Source organism: Emys orbicularis, chromosome 2 (genome assembly GCF_028017835.1).
Source record: "Emys orbicularis isolate rEmyOrb1 chromosome 2, rEmyOrb1.hap1, whole genome shotgun sequence".
NCBI classification, from domain to species: Eukaryota; Metazoa; Chordata; order Testudines; family Emydidae; genus Emys; species Emys orbicularis.
Genome location: NC_088684.1, coordinates 263,490,731 through 263,512,224, shown reverse-complemented (window position 1 = coordinate 263,512,224; position 21,494 = coordinate 263,490,731). Strand labels below are relative to the sequence as shown.

Genomic DNA, 21,494 nt, shown 5'->3' with positions numbered 1-21,494 from the left:
AACACTTTCTAAGGCTACATTCTGATACCCCGCTTGATGTGGAGCAGCAGCTTACTCCACAAGTGGTCTCATTGACATCAATGTAACAACTATTTAATATCAATAAGGGTGTCAGAATCTGGCCCAAAGTGAATATTGGAATATTGATACTAATGCCCCCCAACAAACAGATCAGATTTCGCCATGAATGTTATCTGAGACAAATATAGTATAGTATTTAAGGGTGTAACAGAGGTCAGAACCCACATTGTTCTTCTTAGACATGTATCAGACAAATAGAGATAACACACATTGGTGTCCTTATCAGTGAATTCTGCAGACACACACATAACTTTGCTACAGCAACACTTCTTGTAATGGAGAAGAAATTCCTTAGTATGCAGTTGTTACTATCCCCACACTCAACACTAGCCTTTCCAGCTATACAACACATTCTTTCAGAACTAGTCTGAGGTCATTGCCATCATCCTTGTGGTATTTCTAGCCTGAAGCCCTCGCCTATTTCCTTTAGCTAGTCTCTGCTGATAATATCTATTCTCTAAATTTAAAAAGGGGTCTCGTAATATTCTTAGCTATCTTCACAGAATCACAGAATCAACGGGCACAACCTGTGGCATGAAATAAAACTAAAAGTATATGTTTAATTTAATTTTCTTTCTACCAGGATAGCCTGAACAGTTTTGTTCAAGCTTCTCCAGCTATTTGGTAGTGTTTTTCAGTAAATGTAAAAAAAAGTGTTGGGTTTAGTTCCTTAAATCTACATACTGCTAATCTGTCCACACCTGCTATTTACTGAGACTAGCTGTAATAGGTCTGTTTCATCATGAAAAGAATACACAGGAAATGCTAGGGTTATATATTATTTCTACCAGTGTATCCCATGAAGTTGGGATGCATATTCCATGCACCACTCAAATAGGAAAGATTGTAGAGTTTTACAAGTGCCTACTGCAAATGGATGAGTTTAGCCTGGATCACAGAAAATAAATTAAAATGAAATACTAGTTCTTTTGCTTAGAGAAGAACTGATGACAATCCAGGTGGTCACAACTAAAACTTATGATGCTTAAACTATCATCTTTTTATATTTGAAAGTTCACAATTCAGTTAGATGAATGGGGCAGTTCATGCTTCTCAAAACTATTGTTTCAGGCAGTCAGATTTTGAGCAACGCTGCTTCAGTTTACCCAGCAAAGTCTACAGTATCAAGAAATACAGAGGGTTCTGCTTATCAATATAAAGGACAAATATCCACGTTAATACTTTTAGATCTTGTGGCAGCCTTCAGCACCATTAGTGATAAGGTGCTGCTGACCCATAAGACCTGGCATGGGACTGGGCCGCACAACTGCAATGCAGTTTAGCTGGGACTGACTGGGAAAGCCACATGTAGGTTTCAACCACTTAGTTCAGCATTCAGCAGCCCACCTTCTGAGTGTGACAGATTAACAAGAGCATATTACTTAGGGGTTAAGCATATTACAATGGGTTCCTGATGCCAGATATGATTCAAGGACTTGTTAACTAATTTTTAAAACACTTTATGCTCTAGTTACTGGTCTGGCTACCAGTGAGAGACCATCCTTCACTCTGCATTTTACTGCGGAAGCGGCTATGAGGGTCCCTCTATTAAAGCTGAGGGACCCTCAGACCAAAATTCTTAGGGGCTTGCAACAGGTATTGCTTGGGGATAAGGAGCAGTAGGGAGTTCAATAACCAAGGGGCTCTCTCAGTCATGGTAAGCTCCAACTTTTCCACATTAACACCTTTGGGCCACTGTGCTAGACTTGCCACTTGATATTAAACATGGAAGAGGAATTTACATATATGGTGGAAGGCAGGATTTGGCCTACTTGTATTGTTTTTCAGTGGTTATCCATAAATAATTTGCCAATTTTACTGTACAGATGTGGATAGAGCACTGGACTGGAAGTCAGAAGACTTGGGTTCTAATTCAGGCTCTGCTACTGACCAGCAGTTCAACCTTGTACCAGTCACTCCATTGTCTCCGTGCTCGTGTTTCCACCCACCCTCCCCTCACCATGCATTTTGGTCTTGTTTGTTTAGATCACAAGCTCTTCAGAGCAGCAACTGTCTCTCACTACATGTTCATATATTACCTAGCACAATGGGGCCCGGATTTTGGTCAGGATCCCTTGGTACTTCTGTAATACAAATAAATAACAATAATGAAAAAGTCTTGCTCAAGAAAAACAGCAGGGGAAATAAACAGTCCCAGAAATGTGCCTATGTAGCTACATTTCAAGCTAAACCGGTCTCCGAAGGCACACTCTGGCTCGGGGGCCTGATGCTCCCCTCCATTTCAGCTGTTTTACATCAGTGCAACTGCACTGAAGCCATTTCACACTTACACTGACACAAACTGTTGTACCGAAGAGGAGATTCAGGCCCCGTATCATTTGACCCACAGTATGCACTGAGCCTATCATATAACGGTTTTCAGCACAATGTGTATGTGCTGAGGCTGTAATGCTAGAAAGGATTCTGGCTCCCTGGAACAACTTTTTTATTCCTCAGGTGCACACAAGAGATATCCGCTCACACATAAAGGAAGAATGGATTAAGTAAACAACACATGTGATTACCCAGCTTCTCTTGGGAAGGTGTACATTTCACACTTCCCCTGGGTATAGTCCAAGAAAATGTGTAAGTACAGTAAATGAAGCATGAAAGCTTTTATGGACTAGCATATATCGGTATGGTTGTTTACCTCACTTTGTTTTTTCTGCTGCAAAATGTTTCAAGTAAGATAAAATATTTCTTTAGAAGCCCAATAAACTTCAGACATGATTTTAAACTAAGGAAGGAGATGAAGTCTAGAAAGAACTGACCAGAAAAACTAGAGTTACCTTAGGATATTTTAATTTCCTAGGATTCCTGTTTCAACCCCATAATTGAAACTGGTTGTTTCAGGCTGTTTTTCCTGCAGAACTGCCAGCCAACTCTAATTTTTCTGACTACGACAGCAAATAAGTACATGTTCATTTTTGCATGTTGATGTGCTTTTCATGCATTACAGAGTCAATAGACAGGACAGGGGAAAATGATTTGAGAGGATTAACTACATTAAAGCCATACACAGTCCTTAATTTGAGATGCAATTCCCAACATCTTCCAGGGGAGTTCCTCCCTATGGTTCACCAGCTATATGATATATGGCCTAAAGGCAGTGGTGGATTAAACCTAGAGGCCAAATCCAAAACCCAGTAAATCACCGGGATTTGAATCAGGTCCTAAATGGGGCTGGATCCAATTTTAGCAGAAAAACCTCTAAAAACAAATCAAGGGCCTGCTCCCCAGAATGACTAGTGAATGCTAAGTAACAATTTATTAACAGCCATATCATTTTTTATTTTAAAATGTTATAGAAACCTGACAACATACATTGCGCGCACACACACACACACACACACACACACACACACACACACACACACACACACACAATCCCAGTTAATCACATAGGGTAGAGCACTAAACAGAATCAGGAGACCTGGGGTCTATTCCCAGCTACACCACTGGCCTTCTGGGAGACTTCAGGCAAGTCACTTCCCACTCTCTGCTCCAGTTTCCCCATCTGAAAATGGGGATAATGATACTGACCTGCTTTGTAAAAAGCTTTGACATCTATTGATGAAATGCACTACTGGTGGGTAGGCTAGGTATTATTCAATTAGTTATTATAGAGCTACATATTAATTATTATTATGTCTAAATTACGTGGCAGTGAAATCTTTACTCAAACCATTGAAATCTGTCTGTCTGTAGTGAAGTAGAGAGTCATGAGATAAATCATCAGGGAAGATTTTAGAAGTCCAGACCCCCACTGTGCCAATACTTAAGCATGCGTTTAATGCTACTCTTGTGAGAAGTCCCACTGAAGCCAACTGAATCTTAAGTATTAACAGGATCAGGCAGTTTCTGCTTAAAATCATTGCTGATAAAGTCAATGGACTACTTAGGTGAGCAGGCAGAAACAGACCTCTCACAGTAGGGTTATTGTGTTATAAGTCAAAATACATCTAAGGGTCACCCTGCCCCAAAACCACCGACCAAGATTTAGTAATGGTCTGTCACCGTGGTGGTATAACTTAATTTATCCACCAGGTGAGAGCTGGGTGTGGTGGGGTGAAGGGGTGTGTTACACTGTGATAAAAGGTTATTTAATGGTAGCCAAGATAATACAACTGGTTATAAAAAAACAGAACAGGGATGTTATTTAAATTGGAACAAACAGAACTGGATACTACCTACCTGCAATAACATCCCTCCAGCTACCCTCTTCCCGGTTCTCAGTTTATTCACAGACTCTGTTTCACCCCGTCTCTCTGTCTCCCTTGCCTGCACCGTCCCCCTCTTCCCCTCCTGCTGAGGGGAGTGACCATCTCATCTCAGATTCTCAGGAGTAGCTACCTCTCCTCCATGAAAAAATTTACAGTACATTCACCCTGAACATACCCTAAATCATATATCCCCATACGGGATCCAGTCTCTTTACCATATTTATATTCCTTCCCCTTTAAATATGCTGTTCCTGTCTTGAATTTTGGACTGGCCTCTGGGATGATGATTTCTCAGAAGAAATCTATACCCAGGCTTGATCAGGGCACTTTGAGCTTTCAGTCATAACACCTCTTTCATGTCTGCCTGGACTTCTCTGACACTTTTAACGCTACCGCACTAACCCCCATCAAAATTTCCTGATGCTCACAGACACTCTCATCCAGGTTTCTCGCTTCATTTGGCTCTGTGCTTTTCACCTGAGGATCCAAAGAGAAACGAGGGTTTAGTCGTGTTTGTTGGTACCACGATATAGGGTTTCATTTTCACCTTGGTTCCTGCGTCCGAGCTCGGCAGTTGGGCGGCTTTCGTTTTCTTGGTACCAATGGTGCCGGAGGGTCCCGCTGTTTTGGCCATTGGCATGGCCAGTATCTTGGCCAACTCCAAAGTAGGGGATGTGGTACCCTGTTTTTTTTGCCGCCTTCTTGGCGGGCTGATCGGGAGCCCGAGCTGTGTAAGAAGGGCCCTTGTCAGAGGCTGCAGTCGGCAATTTCTGGCCAGGTGGGGTGAGTACCTCAGGCTCAGACGCTGGATGGAGACACTTCTCCATGAGGAGGAGTTTAAGTTGGAAATTTCTTGCGGGCTTTCAGATTGTGACAGTGCGAGCACTTCTGTGGTATATGTGTCTCGCTGAGACAGTGGACACACAGAGTGCTCGTCTGAGAGAGTTATAAAAAACCTGCAGGTAATGCAGCATTTGAATCCTGGGGAGCCAGGCATGTCCCTCAGGGAGCGTACTCTCCTCATAAGGGGGATACGAATACGGAGCTGCGGTGGTGAAAACGGAAACCTACAGCCTTATGAGAAATTAAAATGAATTTTTTTTTGAAGAAACGAAAGGATGGGGATAAAGTACTAAAGCTAACTATTCTAACTGAAAAATAAAAGCTAAGGGAAACTATGCTACTTAGAAAGCTGTGAGGCGCTGCCAGTTGCTCCAACTGAAGCCAAAGGTGATAGAGAAGGAACTGGGGGGGGGGAGGGTTGGTCGCACAGCACCCCAGTTAACCGCCTGAAGCAGCGTGAGATGGGGACTGTGCGTGTGCGACCCAACTGGGCACTGCTACCATAAATCTCTGATTATGAGCGCAGGAGCGCACAAACACCTAAAGTGGAGCACCCACAGGGACATCACTCGAAGAAGAACTCTGAAGTACCAAAATGACCTCTCTGATTGTGCTTGGCTTCATGCATCTCCCTTTGGAACCATCTGGACACTATCAACTGCAGCAAAGTCTCACCATCCTGAGGGTGTGTCAAGTGGTAATATAGCAGTCCTCAATGTAAAACCAATCTGTTTCACCCTCCACCACCATTTTTTTCCTTCAAGACTGACAACATCACATCTATCTCAGTCTTTCTCCTTGCCCTCAATAAGAGCAATGGCAACAGGACAGATGTCCACATGCTCCATCTGCATTTTTCTCAGTGCCTCAGGGGAATAACTAATGTCCTGTAATAAGATACTTCTCACCAGACAAGACAGTCCCACAATTCTTGTGTCTGAGTGCTCCCTTCACCCTTCCATCCAAAAGTTAGCCTGCTACTTCTGGTTTAATGAAGATAAAATCATTCTGTTGATCTTCTCCTTTGGGTTCATTCCATGTAGGCAATCTGGATAGTACACCTGCATTTCCATTCACTTTTCCTGGTTTGTAACAGATTTAAAAATCTAATTCAGCATGTTTTGCCAACCATCAGTTTTCCACTGCATGCAAATCTGTCTAAATACTTGAGGGGACTGTGATCTGTCTTCACAGTAAACTTCTTATAGATCAGATACTCCATGAATTTCTCCATAGCAGCCCAATTTAAATCCAGCAATTCCAACTTGAATGTCCTGTAATTCTGGTAATTTCTTTCAGACTTCCGGAGTCCTCTACTAGTGTATGCTATCACTCTTTGCACTCCCTCCTCTATCTGGCTCAATACAGCTCTAAGACACGAAAGCTAGCATTGGTAGTCAGTATAAATGGCAGCTTGAAATCTGGACATGCCAGAATTGAAGCAGTCATCAGTCTCCTTTCCAACTCTTCAAAAGCCCATTGACACTCTGGTGTCCACTCAAAAGGTACTATCCTAGCCTTTCTTTCCCCACTTGCTGTTGCAAAGGACGGGGGTCTGTGAAACTTTAGTAGTTACTCATAAAACTGAGCATTTTCCTAACTTCAGTGAGACTCCGTGGTCTTGGCCAATTTTCGAGTGCCTTCATCTCTGGATTAACAGCAATTCCCTGAGCCAACACCACATGTCCCAGAAATTTAACTTCGATACTGAGTAATTTACATTTAGTAGGTTTTAACTTTAGTTTATGTTTGACCAACGTGATCAGAACCAAATCTAATCACTCCAAGTGTTTGTTAAATTCTGTGAGAACACGAGTATATCGTTTAAATAAATTAGGAGAATCTTAAACACCTGATCTCTTCATACAGTCTCCATCAATCTTTATAAGGTGGATGGAGCATTACATAAACTAAGAGGCATGTGAGTACACTCAAACAGTTCAAATGGGGTTGTCATGGCCATTTCCCCAAAATCTGCAGGCCCCAGAGCCACCTGGAAATATCCAGACATTAAATCAAGGGTGTAGAACAGAGTGACTTGTCCCAATGCATCTAGTGATTCCTTTATCCTTGGCAGTGGATAGACATCCTTCCTTGTCACCATGTTCAAATTCCTGTAATCACAGCAGAACTGTACGCACCCTTCCAGATCTCTGATGATCACCAAAGGAGAAGCCCAAGGAAATTTTTCTAAGAATTCCTTGAGACACTAATTGTACATGGTTCTTGAATTCCTTGTACATATAGGGAGAAACTCTTCTATGTCTGTGCTTTATGGGTACTGCATTTCCAGTGGGTATATGATGCACCACTACCTCAATATACCCCAGGCCACTATCAGATTTGGAAAACACATCTTTATGTTTCTGGAGTAGCTCTCTCAAATATTATTTCTCAATAGGACTCAACATTTCCCAATACTCAACTGTTTCATGGGAACAGTTTCTGGCTTCTGCTTTTTGTGATGGTGTGTCTTTATCTCTCTTTTCCTGAGCCTCTTGAACCCTCACTATAGCTCCTTCTTGTCCATACTCCAAGATTTCTTGAGGCTCTATCCTGACTGGTCATATGATCTCAGCCCCTTAGGTCCAGGGGGATAACTGGGCTGCTCAGACACTAGCATTCAACACTCAGACTGGCACCACTCCTTCCTGAGATTTTGCATTGCACATGAGCTAAGACAACCCCCCTGGTAAGCTTGTCATCATCGTTGGAGTGATTAGAACTTGACTTGAGGATAGTCCCTCTGAGTGAAAACAATGACCTTGTACCACTCTTTCATAGGTGGAATTGTGACATTTTAATCCCAGCTACTTGTACACGTACAATCTTCCCTGGCTGCCAAATCTTCTGACACTGAGCATTTACTCTTGCCCAGATGTGTGATCCTCTCCTTGTGGTACAGTTCTCCTGAAAGCTGAAATAGGGTCCAAAAAGTCCATCTAAATCCTTCAGGATGTTCCAGGCCAGAATCCTGGGAACTTCAATCACACTGTCTTCTGGACTCAAATAATCATCCTGCACAATGAAAACACACTTCTGAGACAATACTTGCCTTGAACACCAAATATCTGCCTCCAAACATCCAATTACCAGAATATCTAATCTGTTAGCTGCTTCAATTTTACCCAGCTGGCATCCCCCACAGCATTAGTTCTCTCAAAGTTCTTATAAAAGTAACTTGCCATCAGAGTGGTGACTTTGAACCCAAGGTCAAGTAAACAATGTGTCTTCATGTCTCCGATCTCCACTTCCACAATGGGGCTGGCTCCAAAAGCTCTGGCCTTCTGTTTTTCTATCCGTGGACTGGCCATATGTAAACCCATTCTAGGTGAAATATTGGGTGTCTCATCCCCTTTTCAAGAGTCTCTTCTGCCCTCACTTGAGTTTTACACTTCAACTGTCTCCCTATCAAGAGAGGAAATTCTTCCTTGATCCTTTCAGTTATGTGGGCATTCTCTCTAGATGTGACTGGACTCACGGCATCCACAGTAAACCAGATTGACCTGGCTATCTCATAATGGAGACCTCTTGCAATTTTCTGCCCCTCAGAAAGCATTGTTTGCTTTTGGTCCCACTGAAAGGTTTGGTTGATGCACTGTTAAAAAGCTCTTCTTGTTGATCACTAAGTCTTTGTACTGCTTTGTTCAAACTCTCCAAGACAGTAGTGGTATTCTCCAAATCAGCCATGAAGGTTCAGTTGGCTACTTCATTTTTTCCTCTATAACTACTTTTATTTGTATCGGGGGTAGCCATGTTAGTCTGTATCCACAAAAATAACAAGGAGTCCAGTGGCACCTTAAAGACTAACAGATTTATTTGGACATAAGCTTTCATGGGTAAAACCCCACTTTTTACCCATGATGCATCTGAAGAAGTGGGTTTTTAACCCATGAAACCTTATGCCCAAATAAATCTGTTAGTCTTTAAGATGCCACCGGACTCCTTGTTACTTTTATTTGCAACTCCTTCAAAATTCTTTTCATCCTCCTCAGACCACTCAATGGTTGCCCTTACCAGGTCAGGAAAAGTCAATGTAGGCTGCTCCATTGAATCTCTTCTTCATTTGACATCTTACCTCATCATCCATCAGTCCTATCACTAGCTGGTCCTTCTGGATGGCATCTGGGTCTGTCACTTGGCTCTTATCTCGATTCTGCACTTTGGAGAGTCTCTCCTGTAGATTGTAGGCAAAATTCCTGTTTCACCCTCTTCCTGATTTCTCTCACAAAATTCTCGCAATCGATTTCCAACAGGGCCCTTGTCCCCATACACACGAATCAGCAACTTGAAAATGTTCTCTGTGCTCTCTTCTCCAGAAGGAATAAGGTACTTTACAGTGTCTCTGGCTTGTCCTTTCAGGTGGTCCTTAACAACCTCAGCTGGAGCTTCCCTCAGGGTCTTCTTGAGCTGCCTTAGTCTGTCTTACCCATTCCTCAACAACCAGGTCCCCTGGTTTAACAGGTGTACCACAGAAATCTAGAATTTTCTTATCCCTGGGCATATACAAAGTATATAACTTGGGTACTAAACAGTTGATCACCACCTTAGCCAGAAACTACGCCTTCCTCTGCTCTTGTCTTGCCTCGTGCAGAGTGGACACTTGCCCTGTAATTCTGGGCTCTTGCTCAGTCAACAAGGTCTACAGTGCTTTAAACTGTGCCTGTAGCCCCTCCATGATGCATCCTGTTGACTCAGAGATACCCTTCACCAGTCCAGAGATAAAGTTACCCCAATACTCAACTCCGGTCCCCTACACCAGTGTTTCCCAAACTTGGGATGCTACTTGTTTAGGGAAAGCCCCTGGCGGGCCGGGCCGGTTTGTTTACCTGCCGCGCGCAGGTCCGGCCGATCGCGGCTCCCACTGGCTGTGGTTCGCTGCTCCAGGCCAATGGGAGCTGCTGGAAGCGGTGGCCAGTACGTCCCTCGGCCCACGTGGACGGGGCAGGTAAACAAACCGGCCCGGCCCGCCAGGGGCTTTCCCTACACAAGCGGCGTCCCAAGTTTGGGAAACACAGCCCTACACTAAACTGACCTGATCCTGTTTGTTATGCCAAACAGGTGTAAACAGACCTCTCAGTGTAGGATTATAGTGTTACATTTGAAATACATCTGAAGGTCACCGCATCCCAAAACCACCTATCAAGATTTAGTAACGGTCCGTTACAGTGGTGGTATAATCACTCAGCAGGTGAGAGCTGGCGGGATGTTACACCATAATAAAAGGTTATTTAATGGTAGCCGAGATAATACAACTAGTTGTCAAAAAATAACATAACGGGGATTTTATTTAAACCAGAGCAAACAGAACTGGATTCTACCTGCCTACAATAACATTAAATAGATTAAGAATATATATCATAAAAATGTATAATGGTTTGGATATATTTATTTTTATTTTTATATATATATATACACACACACACACAGAGTAACTTACTACTGAGTGTACTTAGCTAAATATAACCTCTAAATACGGAAATATATCTATATCTCTATATGCACAGGCTAGTACCTTATAGGTTATTTTTTTTCTAGTTCAAGGCTCCCCTTTCCTCAGCTACCTCGCTGGTTGCTGTCTGACACTTCTGTCAGTTTTTGAGCCTCACATGCTTCTTGTGACTTCCTGAAGAGATAGCCTTAACTCCAGTGACACTTGCAGCAGTGCAAATCATATCAGACCCACTGGATCTCAAGCCCTTTGGGCCTCCTGTTCTGGATCTCGGGAACCACATGGATCAATGATAGGAGATGACCAGAATCAATGGTCAGAAACACACCATCAAACATGGACTGACTTAACCAACCAGCTTTAAACTAAAGGGACCCTCTTCTGTGTATCTGTTTGTCCTGCTCAGTCTCAGTCTCTCCACTTACTCTTTGTTTCTCTCAGTCCTGATTTCCCTCTGTCCCCCCTCTCATCCTCTGCCTGTTTCTCTCAGTTTACTTACAGACTCTGTTTCTCTCCATCTCTCTCTCTCACTGGCTCCCCTGCCTGCCTCTGTCCCTCAACCTTCTCCCTCTTCCCCTCCAGCTGTCACTTCTCCTCCCACTGAGGGTCAGGGCCACCTCCTATAAGTTTCTCAGAGGGACGGGCTATCCCCTGTCCATAAAAATATGCATTCACTCTGAACATCCACTTCCCCCAAATCATATATAATCACACAGGGTCAAGTCCCTTTACCTTATTTAAATAAAGTTATGCAATGTGCTTATGAGTTTGCAGAACAAGGGCCCAAATATAAGGACCAATGGGTTTTAAAAGACATTTCAGGGAAGAAACCTCTCCTATTACCACTCTCTTCTGTTCCCAAGTCCCCATGGCAGACCCCACCACTCTTTGTCAGTGCCCTCCTCCAATGGTTCCTCAGATCCAAACCTTTGTGTGTCCATGTACCCCCTTCCCAGTCTAGTATCCAGAGCCATGGATTCTGCCTTAATCCAACCCTGTTTATAGTGCCCAATCCTGAGCCCCCCACCTCAAGGTAAGCTCCACCCCACACTCCAATTCTGTGTCCCTAGCCCCCTCCCACACACCTAAACTGCTGCTGCTGGGCAACTCCCATTGTCTTTAGTAAAAGGTGGCAAATGCACAGCACCTCTCAGAAATAGGCCTTTACAGCCTGATTCTGTGAAGAGCCTGGCATCCTCCACTGCCCTGGAAGTCAAAGAGGATTGAAAGTGCTTGGCACCTGACAGAATCACGTGTCCCTGTTTGAAACCCCCAAACATTTGTCAGTCTGCATTTCTTTAGAGAAGCATTAAAACAATGACATCAGTGCAATCCAGCACATACATGCACACACTGCTGGTTTTGACAGGTTGCATAATATAACTGTGTACTTGTCAATTTTTATTTCCTTTAGGCAAATTGCAAATGAAGTTTGTTGAGAGCTTTTGAGGCCTGTCCGGGTTTGAGATTATTCTTGTTCTGACAGTTTTGCTAGAATCCCCCCCCCCCCCCCAGTTATCAAGTTGGAAGAAATCCCAGCTTTCAAATAAATATTTTAAAATATATCTTATTTTGTCCCTCATGGAGTATTCATTCATTTTAATGCTACATTTTGTACTCAGGTGGCCTACTGATGAGAAATGTGCTGATTCTGATAGACCCTTTTGTCAAGAAAGACCTTAATTTCAAGAACCATGGCTAAAGTTTAAAATGGATACAGAGCTGGAATGTCTCATGGGCTGGCTCAACATGGCATGAATTAGAGCCTAGCATGTCATAATGACCCACAGTCATCATTAGTAAGACTATGTTTTAGTCTCGGGTATTGTTGGTAAAAGTCATGGACAGGTCATGGGCAGTAAACAAAAATTCATGGCCCGTGACTTGTCCATGACTTTTACTATATACCCCTAACTAAACCTTGGGCGGGGGGCTGCAGGTGTTCTGGGAGGGCAGTCTAGGGGTGCTGCAAGTGCTGGGGTGTGTGTGGTCTGGGACCCCCGCTGGTGCTGGGGGGCAGGGGAGCAGGACGCAGCCTGGGACTCCCGCTGGTGCTGGGGTGGGGTCGGCAGGGCTGGCAGGCTCCCTACCCAGCTCTGCGTGTCCCTGCAGCTCCTGGGGGGAGGGAAGGTCAGAGTGGCTCTGCATGCTGCTCCTGCCACAAGTGCCAGATCTGCAGCTCCCATTGGCCGGGCAGGGGGGGCAGGGCCCGCGGGCGCGGGCAGCGCGCGGAGTTCCCTGGCCCCTCCACCTAGGAGCTGCAGGGACATGCCGGTGGGAGCCAGGGAGCCCCCCACCTCAAGGTAAGCTCCACCCCACACTCCAATTCTGTGTCCCTAGCCCCCTCCCACACACCTAAACTGCTGCTGCTGGCCCAGGAGCTGCTTGGCTCAGGCAGCCCCTGAGCGAGCACCGGCCACTGCAGAAGTCACGGAGATCATGGAAAGTCACGGAATCTGTGCCTTCCATGACCTCCATTATTGACACGCAGCCTTAATCATTAGTACTGACTGACAAAAACGTGATGCCTGGGTAGCCAAAATGCATTGCCACTATTCTCACTCACTCCACCTCCTAATAGACATTTATTCAGTCTGTAATTTAAAAAACAACCTGACTCAACTGGACTTGGAAAAATATGAATGTCTATGAGAATAAGATTTTTAAAACAACACTGTAAAGTTTATTAGGCTTAAACCCATAAAAATCTATCATTTTTCCTGTGTCTTAAAAGAACAGTGTTCAGTAGTTTAGGATTAAAATTTAGGTTTTGTTTAAAAACATCTAAGTAAATAAAGGGGCAAGGGTACGTATTTACAAAACATATTAATAGAAATATTTTCATGTACTTTTAAAATTTAAATGAAAAAAAGCTTTTAAAAATATGTAAATATTCTCTTGCAGTGCTAGAAATACAAATAAAACCAGCAGTGTCATGCTGCTGTACAGGAAACAGGACGTAAAATGGACTATGGCCCGGATGCACTAGAGCTCACTTTTAAATCCATGTAGATCCCTTTGCAGGATTGCAGCCTATGAATGCATTTTTTACTCTGCAACTTGCATGAAGGATATTAGCATGCACCCCAGTTCAATGCTTACTGTTTTTAGTTTAGTTTTAGGGTTGTTTTGTTTTTTGTTCCTTAGCATTTGTGAAACTGGTTTTAAAGAAAAATATTGGAGGGATTGATAACAATAGAGTACTATATTACCATAACAATAAGTTGTACAAGAAGAATTAATTTACACTTGGGCAATTTTAGGACTAATTTTTAGTATACCTTTAAATAAAATATATGCAATTAATATTTCCTAAAATAAGAAATCTGAAGTGACAGATTCAGGGGATAACAAAGTATTTCCATCTATTTCTTTAGCAGATTGATCCCAAGTGTTGTGGCAAATTTGAGTCACATGTGTAGTTGTAAACACTTCTACCCCACTTGCAGGATGAGAAAAAGCCTTATTTCACATCTTAAATTATAATACCTTAAAGGTGCTTCAGTCTCAAATCTAAATACTTTAAATTATTTCATATCATGTCACTTCACTTCCATCTTTTGCCTGTTTTTTGCCTATCTAGACACCTGTGATGTATGAAAGACAAGTTGATATTGTCAGAATAAATGCAATGCAGCTCTCTCTACTTTAGCATGGGTTTGAGGGGATGGCCCACTATAACACACGTGGAATGAGAAATGAAATAACATTTTCTGATGGAATTTGTGATGGCTTTTGAGAGCCCACTGCCTGAACCTAGTGGACTGCACATCGCAGATGGTCTAAGTGTTAAATTATCCATTGTTAAATTTTCATAATAAGATTCTCTCTACCATAAAACTTGTGACCATAGGGCAGAGCCACTCTTTAAATAATGGCTGAGGCAGATTTATCTATTGCCAACCAACAAGGATGATATTTTCTAGTTTGGCCTATGGAGAAGAAAGCACTGAACAGAATGTCTGTGTGCAGCAGAGAACAGCCCATGATGTTGAGAAAAAGGTTTTAATTGCTTTTTATCTAGCTCAGAGGCCCCAATTCATTACTGGAATGGATGATTTCTGATATATCTTGAAATGACTGGCCTGTGTGCATGTGTCAGATCCCTGAATGGCCAAATCAGGTTATTGCTAAGCACACACAGTGAATGCTAAATGCACTGTAAGTCAGTAATAAGACATACAGGGTTCCCACAGTATTATATCCCTACAAAGTTCCAATGTACTCTACATACATATAGTAAATTACATTTTCTAATAAATCTGAGCCAAGCTGATGGTCTGAGGATTCACTAGACAGCATTGACATATGGGCAGAACCGGATTCTCCATATGTATAGTAAAAACATATAAGCATATGAGTATGTGCTTAAAAACAGGTTTTAAACAAGATCTCATTGGGTTGGGTGGAACTTTCAGGCTCTCCCTTCAAAGTGTCCTGCATCCAGGGCCGGCTCCAGGCACCAGGCAACCAAGCACATGCTTGGGGCGGCACCTGGTAAGGGGCGGCCAATCTTGGGGTGGCGGGGGGGGGGATAGCGCGGCGCGGCATTCCGCGGGGGGGGGGCGGGCTCCGGCGGCGCGGCGCTTGGCGGGGAGGGGCAGCGTGGGGCGCGGCGCTGGGGGGGGTTCCGGCGGCGCGGCGCTCGGCGGGGGGGGGGGGGGCGCCTCGGGGGGCGGCGCTTTTTTTTGCTGCTTGGGGCAGCAAAAAAGTTAGAGCCGGCCCTGCCTGCATCAGACCAACCTGTCCCTTCCAGCTGAGGTGGATGAAGCTCCCTCTGGAGTCAGTCTCCTGGCTTTGGCCAGAGTGGGCCACTGAGGAGTGATGTGAGACACTCTCTCTCCCATCCCCAAATTTGTGTGCTGCCCTTTTTAGCACTGCTAGTGCCTGCTGGCTTGGAGAACCCTTTTTAGTTCTGTCTTCTATTTTTCTTTTTAATTTGTTCTGTTTGTCAGATATCAAAACACTCTTGACAGAAATTGCCTTGGATCACTGAGGAATAAATAAACCCTTGTGATCAGTTTATGAGCTCTCTCTGTGATGTATGGTGCAGCCTTTGGTTTATGTCATTCTGCATGTAGGGAAATGAGATCCTACAGAAAATAAGCAACATTTCAGTTTATTACCATTGAGAAACATGCCTTCCTCAGCAATCTGCATGCAAGTTATGCTGTCATCCAACATCAGTCTACCTGCCCTATGGCATTATTCTTCAAAAAACTAGTTTCTACCTCTGCCATCCACCTGTTGGGAAGAGAGGCTCCCTAAGAAAAGTAAAATCTATTGCAAAACCAATTCTAGTTTAAAATTAATTTTGTGGAAAAATTGGGCTAAATTCAACCTTCAGGTGTGGGGGAATTCAAATTGCGGTAACAGGAGGAGCAGCTTCCCCTGAGAAGAGCCCCTCCTGGGGGTGAAGGATGGAATTGCTGTTGATTGTGCCTCAACTCAAATCTGAAGGCACCTTCCTGGAAAAAGTAGGGTAGTTCAATCACCATGTCCATTCAAATCCCTATTCTCTTTACAAAGGCTGCCATAAAAGATTCCAGCGGTAGTGTGAATACCATCCCTTTTCACTAAGAATTGGGCCACCACCAATCAGCCATCAGACATTAATCATTTTTGGTTATTACAAATTGGGCAGGATTTGAACATGTAAGATACAGACGAAGGTCTCAGTATCCCATGTCTAAAATTAAGGTCCCATCTTGTAAACACTCATCACTTAGTGCAGTGTTTACTACCACGTAGTAAGAATAATACTTGGTAATATGTATTTGCAGTATTGGGCTGAGATTGTTAATAGACTCTTCAGGGTAGGGTCCACATCTGTCTGTCTGTAAAGTGTCTAGCATGTTTTTGGAGGCTGCAATGATACTCTCACTATCAATTCCCTGTGCCGTCCAGTACTCCACACTGAACTAATCTGAAAAGAATAAACTGGCAGTGTTGCAGAGGAGTGCCTGTCCTGTAGCACTACCTGCTGGCTGAGAGTGGCGCTGCTGGTGCTCCTTGTCTCCCTTCTTCCCCAAGGCGGGTCTCCTTGGCTCTCCACACACCAGTCTGTGCTGGAGAGGTGGCTTAGCCCTCTAGCCAAGTCACAATCAAACCTAACACAGGGTAGCAAAAGTCCAACAAACAGAGAGGTTGTTTTGCCCTTTGGGGGCTTTCCTTCACTCTGATTTCTGGGCTACCTTTAAGAGTATTTCTGGTTCTGGGATAGAGCATTCAGCCCCCAAAGTGGTATCCCTGGAGTACAGTTCTCAACCCCTTCTGGGATATGTTCCTTATGTCCTTCCCTGCTCCGGTATAGAGCACTGGGGCCCCGGGCTGGTTCCCCTGGAGTACCCCGCCTCCTGCAGACCCTGGATGAGAGCCATCCACTCTCAGTGGTACCACTTTCCAAACTGAGCTTTATCAGCCCTCTTATACCGCCCAGGTGTCGATTAACTACCAAGTAACCCTCCTTCATCCCACCCCCTCAGACTGGGAAGCAGCTAATAAATTATGGCACAGATGCGGCTGGCCCCCATCTCCCCTTAAAGGATCTGGTCTCCTTATGACAGGCAGTAACAATAAAGTGCTGCAAATGTCCATATTTTGTTAACCCCAAAACACTCTAAAGACAAATTTTTATATGCAGAGAACATGATGCCAAAGTTACAAGAGCAGAGCACTGAAGGATCCTGGAAGATATTTTACCTAGTGATCTCTCCTTTGTTTGGTTCGCTGACCTCACCACTGGAAGGCTTGCTCGTGTACGGCTGCCTCTGGAAAAAGGAGTTGGAGAATCTCCCTCAGACATGGCTTCTAAAGAATCAGCAGATGCTTCGGACAGATGTTCTGCCTGGTCTCCCAAATTGGGCTGTGGGCTTTGAGACAGCTTTGGGCTCCTTGTCTGTAAAAATAAAATAAATATATCATTATTATATTGCAAATGACACTAGGAACATCAAGCTCCAACTGTCTGGGGAAAAAAAACAATGAAAAATAGTTCATTCAGCCTTAAATGCAGCATTCTACAAGGCCTTGTGTGCTCAAGGTGACTTCTATGTAAGTTATTTAAAAATATACTGTCCCTGGATAGTCCATTAAGATTTTTATTGCTGTACATCTACCGTACAAATTTCATTTCTAACAATGACCTGAGGCTGACATATTATAGGGTGGATATATGGCAATTCCATTCCCTGTTGCTCAGACAACTGTTAACATTGACAACAAAGGTGCACCACACACACACACACACAGCCTCAACCTGTAGGATTAGAAATTCATCCAATAGGTTTTCTTAGATCTGCTCTCAAAACCAGTGAGTGAGTTCTATAAAGAGGAAACTGGCAGCTGAGTAGCATAGAAGTATTTACATTTTTGACAACTGAAATGCTATTATTAATAATTAAAATCTCTAAAATGTTGCACTTATCTTGAGGAGTCTGTTGACAAAAATGTCCTGAAAATAAATTTAGCAGTAAAGCTGTCAGATCTCAGTATCAGAATTGCTGCTACATATGCTGTGGAGAGTAAGGGTTAGCAAGGCCACAATAGCAGTCTAAAATTTTTATCCAACATACTAAAAAATTATGAGCTAAACTCTGCTTTCATTTGTATCAGCATAAATGTGGAAAAACTCCACTGATTAACTGAATTACTTGTGATTTCCAGTGTATAACAGCAAACACAATTTAGCTGCATAGAATTAACTGTAACTTCCATTAACTGCTAGATACTGTATGTTAAAGATAAGTCTACCTAACCATCTCTGGTAGTCCCAATCCAGGTTTTTATATTAGCTCCTATTATTGGAATTTCTGGCTAACAAAAACACACTCAGTAGGAGAGGCAATGTCCTGAACATTTTTATCGTTGACTTCAAAAAGGGCTTTGTGTTTTGTGAAAGAACATATTAATACATTTTACAACTTATAAGGGAAGTTGCATTGATAAACGTACAAGGGTTCCATTTTCTCAGTTGCAGAGAACAACATAAACTTCTGCCACTATAACTCAGACTGAACTTGGTAGGGCAGTTATTTTTTATAGTTTCTCAAGCAAATGCTACATCCAAAATAAATAGTATACCTACTCTAAGTACAGCAATGCAAAACAATAAAGTTTTTCCCCCCCAGAACTACAGTGGAAATATAAACTTTTAAAAAATATAAAAACATAAACTTGTCAGTTTATATTCCCAGGCATAAAATGTCATATATTATATCCCTCTTTCTTTCCTCTCTCATTTAAAGGTCAGATACTTATATTAAAAATACCCTATAGTTAGGCTAAAAATAATTCCCATATTGGGTTTGAAAAATCAGTCAAATTAAAGACAAGTTCAAAAAAAGAAAAGAAAAGAAAAGGCCAAGACAACACATTTTGCTGATATGTGGCTCTTTCAGCAGTTTCTAGTGTGAGATGGAGAGAGCTTGTTGCAGCAATGTCATAGATCATGTAATACTGCCCATGTGACCTTGAAGGTAAGCAACAACTCTTAACTTTTATGAGGTTTTCATTAGACTTCTCTACACCCCAGCCTTCTCTGCTGCCAGCTTGTCCAGTTGCTCACATACTATAATAAGTTAGAGATATCTAATGAGAAAGCTAAACTCTCTGGAGCTTTGCACTTATGAAATGTTAGCTATTATCCAATGTCTTGCAGTGAAATGATTTTGAAGCATTGAATTTTTCCAGGAAGTAACAACATTTACCTCTAGCAAACCAAGGCATGCTTTGAAGTATCTCTGAAATGATCAGCTCTAGTCTACAAGGTTGTAAACACAGAGACTGGTGCATGTACAATACTGCCTGAGAGTTTACAGAAGTGACAAGTGACCTGCAAACATGAAGGATTTCAAGAAGTCAGTACTTCTTTCATTCAGTTATCTGAAATGTGGCTTGGCAACCATCATTGCTAAAATATTTTAATTACATAGGTATGCTTGTTAGACAGTGTTACCAATTAAAGTCACTAACTTAACTCATTGAACAATAAAGGGAACTAAAGCACATTATGAAGCTCAGTTTCCTGTTCTGTTAATAGAAAAACCATAAGGAAAATATAAAGCAAGGTGCAATATAAATGAATCAAGATAATCCGGTAGAAACACTTCATGGTTTAAGTTTGCTTTTTGAAAAAAAAGATTGTGATACACTAATTTTGCTTCATGTTTCCTCCTGTTACATTTGGTTGCATTGCTCTTAAGACAAGCAGGATGACGAAGTTGTATCTGTGCAGTTACCAATATCTGTTAAGTTACATTAGGGTTACCATTCATCCGGATTCTCCCGGACATGTCCGGCTTTTTGAGTTTAAAAATAGCGTCCAGGGGGAATTTGTAAATGTCCGGATTTCTCCCCCCCCATGCAGAGTGCGGCACGGCTGACAGGGCAGCCTGCCAGATCGAGCCACTCGCACGGGGCTCCGGCAGCCATAGCCCCTCCTCCACTTCCCCCCTCCTCTCCCCTGCAGCTTCAGATCACTCCCCCCCTCCCCCTCCCTGCATTCGGAGATCGCCGGCCATTCGCATCGGTCCTCCAGCAGTCTGGAGCTCCTCCCCCTGCTCCTCCTCCCCTGCTGCCCAGCGCGCCGCTCCGCAGCACTCTGCGAGGGTGGAAACCGGGCTATGCGCTCCGTGGGGGAGCATGGCAGTGTGTCGGGCTCCGCATGGAGCCCGACATGCTGTTCTGAGCGGCACGGTAAGGGGGTCAGGGGGTCGGAGAAGAGGCAGGGGGGTTCTGGAGGGGGCAGTCAAGAGACAGGGAGCAGGGGGAGGGTTGGATGGGTCAGGAGTTCTGGGGGGGGCTGTCAGGGGGCGGGGGTGTGGATAAGGTTTTGGGCAGTCAGGGGACAGGTAGGGGGTAGGATCCTAGGGGGGCAGCAAGGATGGGGGGGGTCTCAGGAGGGGGCAGTCAGGGGACAAGGAGCAGGGGGGTTGGCAGTTCTCGGGGGGCTGTCAGGGGGCAGGGGTGGGGAGAGGAATCGGAGCAGTCAGGGGTCAGGGAGCAGGGGGGTTTAGATGGGTCGGGAGTTCTGGGGAGGGGGTCTGTCAGGGGGCGGGGAGTGGTTGGATGGGGTGTGGGAGTCCTGGGGGTCTGTCAGGGGGTGGGGGTGTGGATAAGGTTTTGGGCAGTCAGGGGACAGGTAGGGGGTAGGGTCCTAGGGGGGCAGTTAGGACGGGGGTGGTCTCAGGAGGGGGCAGTCAGGGGACAAGGAGCAAGGAGGCTTAGGTAGGGGGTGGGGTCCTGGGGGGCAGTTAGGGGCAGGGGTCCCAGGAGGGGGCAGTCAGGAGACAAAGAGCGGGGGGGGGTTGGGGGTTCTGAGGGGGGCAGTCAGGGGGCGGGGCGTGGGAGGGACAGGGGCGGGTCTAGGGCGGGGCTCCCACTGTCCTCTTTTTTGATTGTTGAAATATGGTAACCCTAGTTACATTCTTGTTTTGAGCAATTCTTTATCATTTAATATAAAACGACTCAGATTCCCCTCAGGATTAATGCCAACTTCACAGTGACTCACACAGAGTGGCTAACATTACTTAATCAAATCACTGCAATGCTAAGAGGCTTACCAAAGACTAATTAAGCAAGGGTGACTCATACAGTAGATTCTGTAAAAACAAGAAGCCTGATTCTCCTTTTACATGCACTAAAGTAAATCTGGAGGGGCTCCACGGAGGTCGATGGAGTTACACAAATGTAAAACCAGTGGCAGTGAGAAATGAATCAGGCCCATAATGTACAGCTATATGCCCTGTAGAAAGTCTCGAGCCATCTGTGGCGCTCAACTAATGTAATATTTTTAATTTTAAACATATAAAAAGAACTATCACCGAGGAATGGTGGCCATCCAATTAGTTCTGAGATATCAATGCATATAAGGACTGGGATGCAGTTTTCTTTTT

General features: G+C 43.9%; 1 protein-coding gene across 4 annotated transcripts in view; it reads right to left on the bottom strand.

Moving 5' to 3' along the window:
- Nucleotides 1-21,494, bottom strand: part of KIAA1217 (KIAA1217 ortholog) — a 237,708-nt gene that overhangs the window by 106,323 nt on the left and 109,891 nt on the right. For all 4 annotated transcript variants that reach the window (XM_065398557.1, XM_065398560.1, XM_065398559.1 and 1 more), the window contains exon 2: nt 17,302-17,497. In XM_065398557.1, coding sequence (XP_065254629.1) covers nt 17,302-17,497 — 196 coding nt within the window. The remainder of the gene's footprint in view (nt 1-17,301; nt 17,498-21,494) is intronic.